The 7,505-nt window shown below is 54.0% G+C and overlaps 1 protein-coding gene across 2 annotated transcripts; it reads left to right on the top strand.

The window, feature by feature from the left end:
* Positions 1-1,396: 1,396 nt before the first annotated feature.
* Positions 1,397-3,450, top strand: Ascl2 (achaete-scute family bHLH transcription factor 2). 2 transcript variants are annotated; one of them, XM_013112024.3, is made up of 2 exons: positions 1,397-2,403; positions 2,967-3,450. In XM_013112024.3, exon 1 carries the CDS (start codon positions 1,804-1,806, stop codon positions 2,383-2,385), a length of 582 nt encoding a protein of 193 aa, XP_012967478.1. In that variant the 5' UTR covers positions 1,397-1,803; the 3' UTR covers positions 2,386-2,403; positions 2,967-3,450. The 2 variants fall into 2 exon arrangements, with proteins under 2 accessions (XP_012967478.1, XP_012967469.1); XM_013112015.3 differs by having other exon boundaries at positions 1,590-2,403; positions 2,970-3,450.
* The last annotated feature ends 4,055 nt before the right edge of the window (positions 3,451-7,505 follow it).

A 7,505-nucleotide genomic window follows, 5' to 3' on the forward strand; every position in this document is an offset into this window, starting at 1 on the left:
CCCATCTTGGCTTTATATGGGTTCTGAGGATTTGAACCAAGATCCTCACACTTGTACAGCAAGCACTTTAGCCACTGAACAATTTCTGCTTCCATTTCTGCTTGGATTGCTCCACAAGGCAGATAAGAGACTTGACTCATCCAGGTGCTTTGAGCAGGCACCCAGGCAACTGCGACTCACAGCCCATCTCCCACAGTGTGAAGGTCAAAAGGCAAGTTTAGGAAGATATAGCCCAAATGGATCCTGGAGGGTCACAGAGCCGGCAGGCGGCCACTTAACAGACCCGCCAGATAGACCACTTCAACGCTATATATAGGTCTTGGCTCAGAAGCACCTAGTCCTTTTGGGGAAAACTGGACTTGCTATGGCCCTCGAGGGCACAGTTCTGGGACAATGGGGCAGGACTGAAACTTTTCCAAGATCAGTGCATTTCCCTGCCCCTTCAATTCTTCCTCCACTGGCCTCAGGGGAAGGATGGAACTGAGAGGCCGCTGGAATCCTGAAAAGTGTCATTGAACAAAAAACCCAGGAACTGAATTAGAACTAGACTGGCTGGATTTGGGAGGCACAGTTTGGAAAAGAGACCCAAACCTGGAGAGCTTGCTGTAAGATGCAGATGAGAGCGTGAGAAAGGAGGAATCAGAGTTGACTTGATTGCATCCCCTTAGGTCAAGGTGCCGGGTTCTGAGGCTCCTTGAAACCACGGAGGCATGGGTTGTGCATGAGGGACAGAATGGGGTCAAGGTGCCCGGGGAACATGACATTTTCCAGCACAGGTCTGAACTACTCCTCAAGCTTTCCTTAAATTCAAAGGGAGACAGGTGTTCACCAGCAGTACGTGGACACCCTGGTCCGGGAGGAGGAGCAGGGTGGGGCGGAGTGGGCGTGGAGCTTTGTTGGAGACACTCCCCATCTCTGAAGCCACGCGCCAGGCGTACGCTTCCTCCTGGCTCAGCATAGGACCGCGCCAGCTGTCATTGGCCAAATGAACGATCCCAGATTGGCTGAGACTCCGGCTCCCGCCTCCTCCGCCAGAGGGAGGGACGTGGGAGCGGGTTCGTGGCGCGTGTGCCTGGGGCTGGGAGGGAGGGTGGTCGCACTCGCCTACTCCTTGGCCTCTGCAAAGCCTGGTCGAGTTCCTCACTCGGCGGTGCGCTCTAGCTGCGCGGAGACCTGACAGCTATTGGGGCTTGAGTGCTGGCCACCAGGGAGGGTAGGGATGTCGGTGAAATACACTCGGACCCTCTTGACAGTCCCTGGGGGTGTGGGACTTAAGGAGCGCAGTCAGGGATCTGCACTCTAGGACTTGTGGAGGATGCACTAAGCACCTGCCCCAAGCGTGGGGGTGGAGTAGCCTGGGAACTGCACCCTGGAGGGGTGGGGGTGGGGGCGCGCGGTGTCAGCTTTGCAGAATGTGTACGCCAGGGGGAGGGTGAAGCGTGGCGGGAGGGCGAGGCGAAAGAAGGAGGGCGTGAGAAAGGAGGCGGCGGCAGGCGGAGGAGGGTTATCTATACATTTTAAAAGGAGCCGCCTGAGCCGCGCACAGGGAGACCAGGGGAGGTCTGACCGCACGCGCGGGACACGAGCACACCACACTTCCCTACTCTCAGCCCTTGTACTACACGGGGTCCCAGGACTCCAGAAGCCCAGCGACACGTGCCCCAGGAAATCCTTCAGCAGTGCCTTGCCTGAGACCGGTGGAGGTGAGACCGTTCGCTTCCCACCGCACCCGGTTCCTCGGGGCACTTCTCCTGTAGCGCCCAGAAACTCGTAGCAGGTGCCCGAGGGCTGGATGCGAGCTTGATGGACGGCGGCGCGCTGCCCCGACTCATGCCCGCCTCTCCTGGAGTCGCTGGAACCTGCGCTGCTCGGCGGAGACCTACATCCCCGGAACTGCTGCGCTGCAGCCGCCGGCGGCGATCTGGCACAACCGAGGCAGGAGGAGGCTCGGCTGCCGTGGCACGCCGCAACGAGCGCGAACGCAACCGCGTGAAGCTGGTAAACTTGGGCTTCCAGGCGCTGCGGCAGCATGTGCCGCACGGCGGCGCCAGCAAGAAGCTGAGTAAGGTGGAGACGCTGCGCTCCGCGGTAGAATATATTCGTGCGCTGCAGCGGCTGCTTGCGGAGCACGACGCGGTGCGCGCCGCGCTTGCCGGGGGGCTGCTAACACCGGATACTCGGCCCTCGGCCGCCCGCGCGCCTCCCGTTACCTCCCCCGCCAGTGCGTCGCTGTCCTGCTCCTCTTCATCCCCGGACCGCCGAGGCAGTTCGGAGCCTGGCTCCCCGCGCTCCGCCTACTCGTCGGAGGACAGTGGCTGCGAGGGAGAGCTGAGTCCTGTGGAGCGCGAGCTGCTTGACTTTTCCAGCTGGTTAGGAGGCTACTGAGCACCCAGCCCCCCTAAGGTAAATTCCAGGGTGACAGGGAGGAGAGGCAGTATAAGGGAGACACGTGGTGGGAGGGCCTGGCGCTTCGCGCCACGGGGACCTAGTGCAGCCAGGGCTCGGCCGGGACGATCACTTCGATTTCGCGCACGCTTCATTTTTCCTCAACCCTTTTCAAGCCTGAGCAAGACCAGCGTTTGTTTGTCCGGGATTGCAAAACTTCCTCTCCCGGCTCCGCTGCGGGTGGGGGAGGGAGGAAACTAGAGGAGGGGAGCGGCCTCAGGGCCGGCCCGGCGAGGTCCCAGTGCTGGTGGAGCCCGGCAGAGTCGAGTGCTGGAGGCGGGGTGAGTTTGCATTGCAAATCGCGTCCTGGGCCGGGGTGCCGAATGGGTCGGCAGGAACGGGCCCCTGAGTCACCGCGGGCCGGCTCTGAGCGTGTGCCCCGCCCCCGTCGGCGCCTCTGAGCGGATCGAGGCACCCACGAACTGAGACTCCAAAACTAACCAAGCAAACGAAACTGCCTGCTGCGCCTTGGGAGGTGGGGCTGTGTCCACACACATTAACGCATTGTGTCCCCTTCACAGCAGCATCCTTGATTGTCTCCTGGTGGACAGACCGCGCTTCTTGCCCACGGAGCCTGGGCCGATGCATTGTCCATAAAAGTTAAGTGCTGACCTCTGCTCCGCCTCCACCCCGAGGAATGACACCTTCCATCTCCCAGTCTGTGTGGCACTTGGACTTGGAGATTTCTCAGGAGAAAGGATTTTACAAAGACAATCTTTTTTATGAATTAACTTGAACTGCTGGAGAGACTCTACTGAAAATATGAAGACTTATTTTTGTACAAAGGATCCTTAGGCCCGGAGCACAATAAAGATTGTCTCTGCCCCTCACCCCCACTGTCTAGAACTTTCCAACCTGGCCAAAGTTTGGACCAGTCAGGCCCTGAGGGCAAGATGCCTGGCTGTACTTTTCCTCTTCTGAAACCCAGCCTGGCGCTGATGTTTGCCTGTGTGGGAAACCTGCTGTTGTAAAGTGTACTAGTCTATAAAAGTTGTTTTTCACTGATGTTTGCAATGTCTTCTACCGTCTCGTCCCTGTTTCCTAGGTGAGGACTAGGCCTGGGTGGAATAATAGTGGCTGAGACTTCTCTTGGGTCCCACATTTCATGGGTGAATGCATAGGTGTGAGAGTGCTTACTCTAGCCATCACTCCACAGATGGCAAAGCAATTCAGACACCTCGGAGGACAGGGGCTTTCGTGCAGGTGTCTGTGATCCAGTGTCTGCCCTGTAGTGCAATTCGCCCCTAAGAAGTGTCTGTGTGAGAGGGGCAAGTGCAGGGTGCTAGGCTGAAGGTATTTGATCTACGTAAGCCATTGACTTCCCATCTCTGGACTGTGGGCATCAATAGGCCCAGGTCTCTCCCTTACCAGCTGGGTGGCCCTTGGCAAATTGCCTAGTTCTCAAACGGTGCTGAGTCTACCTACCTTCTAGTTTTAGGGAAGGGGTTGGAAGACCTGTCCATGAGCTGCCGCCAGCATGTGCTGGGTTCCTCCCATGCTGGCTGCTAGGGCCAGTGACCATAGTTAGGTCCTGCAGATACATCTCTACTGCAATTATAAGATTCTCTAGTGAGCAAGGAAGACCTGGAAGTTTCCCAAGGACTCCCCACCCACGTTCCCTAGCCCAGGGAACCAGGCTATGATTGCTATTACCCAGCTCCACCTTTGACCCTGAACCTCTACAGCTTTGAAGTCTCCGTGTGTCCAAAGCTCCTTTTATTGCAGGGGTTTGGGAGGGGCTGAGGGGATCCCCAGGTGGTTTTAGGGTGCTGCAAGCATCCCTTTCTTCGGGAGGGAGTGGTTGGAACGCAACCGTTGGAGCTGTGGGAATCGGCCATGGAACAGATGTCTTCCATGTACTGTGTACAAGAAATTCGCCTGTCTCAGTATGATGGCAGGGTCCCCTCTTCTCCACAGGACCCAGAACCCTAAAGCCAAGGTCAAAGTTGAATCTAACTTGGGTCAGAGTTTGTCAACTGCATTGATGAGATTCAGTTTGGGGTCAGCCCAGCTACCGATAGAGGCCGCAGGACTCAGTGGACCTGTTTTGGAGGACAACATGCGACCTATCATGGTCACTGAGGAAGGGCCACCTTTTCCCCAGGAGCCCATTGCCAGCCAGTGTCTTCACTGAGCCAGGGAACCTGAATTATCTCCTGATTTCTTTCCTGTACCTCAGAGGGGTTTGTGGGAAGGTGGGGGCAGGGAGAGGGATTGCTGGAAACATGAGCCTCCCTGTGTACACAAATATCCGTTGATGTCAATGGTGTGCTCCTGTTATATTATGGGATATCGGAAGTCTTCATTAAGCAAGCAACTTTATTGGCTCACACCTGTAGTCTGAACACTTAGGAGGCGGAGACAGGGGGATTGTTGTGAGTTTCAGGCTAGTCAGAGCTCAAAGGGGTGGGGGTGGGGGATAGAGGAGGCAGAACAGATGGCTCAGTGGGTGAAAGGGCTTGCTGCACAAGTATGAGGACCTGACTTTAAATCCTCAGAATTCACATAGAAGCTGGGTTTATGGCACATCTGTTAATTCCAGTGCTCTTATGGGAAAATGGGAGGCAGAGGCAGGGCAATCTCTAGAAGTGTACAGGCCAGCCAGGCTGGCACAGACTGCAGAAAAAAACAGAGCCCTCTATGTCAAGGTGGAAAAGGACTAACCCCTGATGCCCTCTGACTTCCATGGTGAATAGACTCATACACAACACAGGCACAAAGGAACATTTCTGCTTTATGAACTGAGAGAGTATATGGTGTGCCAGATAGAAACTCCAGCCTCAGGGAACTAGCCTTCTTCTGGAGACAAGCCTATTGACAAGAGGCTTGTACCAGATCATGGGCAGCCAGGTGAAAGCTGGTTAAGACTTAAGGAGGCTACTGCTGCCCCACCCTGCTTCCTGCCTTCACGAGGTTTTGAAGCACCTCTAGAGGCCTAAGGAAACCCCAGTGCCTTTTATCACCCTCAGTGACACACATTCTCTCTCTGATCTGTAGAACCATGTCCATACACCAAGCTTGCTGGATTGATTTCTTAAGTCTCTTGGAAGCAATTTGTTACAGGTATCATGTTTGGAGTCCCTGACCCTGTGTTTCCCCGCAGATGATAGCCTGAGGGACAAGAGTGGAGCTTTTTGGCAGTGTACTACCCTGTGCCTGTAACCTGCCTCAAGACATGAGGTGTGGTCACCGTATAATTTATTATCCAAACTTATCCCAACGGGGCCACTATGGAGAGAAGAGCTTTTACAAGCAGCCAGACAACAGGTGAGTCACCCCAGCTGTCCTCTGGTCAGAAAGTCCCTTGAGCTGTCAATTATGGAACACCAGTCCCCACTGATTAAGTGCCTGAAGCCACAGAACTTGATCATGGCAGGTAAATGGGATTCTGACCCTGGACTCTCATTCTTCTCTGAATAGTCAGGAGTGGCGGCTCTGCAGCTTTCCTGGGAGGACACCCCCAACATTTGGTATTTTGGATGAACGAGCCTAGGCGGAGTCCTTCATGGACAGAGCCCCTCATGGCCCAGGGTCCCTGGCTTGCCCTAAGCTTGAGTGGGGGTAGGGAGTATCAGAATTCTGCTGGAAGGAGAGACACCCATTCCAGGCAGAAGGTGATCTGGATCAGTTTGGAGAGTGGGGGCAGGGATAGCCTCTTGGAGCTCTCAACCATGGGACAAGGTGGAGTAGAGCCGCAGAATGGTTACTTTCCACAGAGTCATGTTCGGTGTCATACTCACCCTGGCAGGGTAAGCTAGTGACCTGGGATCCAGGGAGCTTTGGGAACCCTCTCTTGCTTGTGACCAATAAATACTCTTGTCTCTTAATCCCTGGGACCCCCGGGTAGCACCAGTGTACTATCCTGAGAAGATATCTATGGACTCTGACTCACAAGTCACTTTCTCCCAAATTTGTCACACACATTGTGTGTGTGGTGGGGAGTAGTTAGTGACACACAAAGACCCCAAAATAGGTCAGGGAAGTTGCCAAGGTTGAATATCCTATGAACTACGGTCTCCAGCCACATATCCAGGGAATCTTCACTGACACCACTCTCTGTGTTAGGAATTGAGTGTGCCACATGCCAGTGTAGTCCAGACACCCCACCTGGGAGCCCAGTCTTTGGTGGATGCCATCTTCCAAACAGCAATTTGTCCCTTATATAGTAACGTCTAGGGAATATGCACTGGGCCCCCAAGCAGAGAGCCTGTGCTACCCTGGGGTTCAGGTGAGCTGTATAGACCAGACTGTCAGTACAAGGTTCTTTTCATTCTAAGCAGCACCATCAATGGCACCATACTGCCAGGATACTGTCTTCCCAAGGAGATCAAGGCTGCCCTGGGAGCCCAGCTGTCACTTAGCAGGGCTGGCTGAGTAATGACTGGAGCACGGAGCAAAACAAGTAGTTTCAGGAGGCTCCTACCCTTCATCTTTCTTTGCTTTTTGAGCATCCTACTTCTGCCTGTTAGGTGTCTCCACCATGATATGTGACCCCCCCAAAAACAAAAAACAAAAAACAGCAGAACCATGGGACTATACCTGGAACCTTTGAAACTGCAAGAGAAATACTTTTTTCTTCTTATGGGCTGATTACCTGAAGCACTTTATTGTAGTGACAGGAAGCTGACTGAGACTCACTCCCTACTCTAAGAGGGCAAAGGAGTAAGGAGCATTAAAGGATCTCAAACACGAATCTTCTCTTTCTACACTGCTTTGTGTCTTCATTTGGGGTGTCTCACATCCATTAATTTAATGCCATTGTAAAGAAAGGAACATCAACAATCTAAACTGCAGTTGGCCTTCTGTATCCATGGGCTTTCCAACCGCAATTTGAAAAATGTATGTGCATGTATGCACAAGTGTAGTACATGTGCATGTGTGTAAGTCAGAGGGTGATCTTCTTCAGTTATCCTGCACCTTAATTTTTCAGACAGGGTCTCTCACTGGGCCTGAGGCTCACTTACAGGCTATATTGACTGCCTAGAAAGCCCCAGAGGAAAAAAAAAAGAAAGCCCCAGAGTCTTCTGCTCCAGAGCTGGCATTACAGATAAATACCACCT

The sequence above is a fragment of the Mesocricetus auratus genome, unplaced genomic scaffold (assembly GCF_017639785.1).
Source record: "Mesocricetus auratus isolate SY011 unplaced genomic scaffold, BCM_Maur_2.0 Super-Scaffold_4256, whole genome shotgun sequence".
In the NCBI taxonomy this organism is placed as follows: Eukaryota; Metazoa; Chordata; class Mammalia; order Rodentia; family Cricetidae; genus Mesocricetus; species Mesocricetus auratus.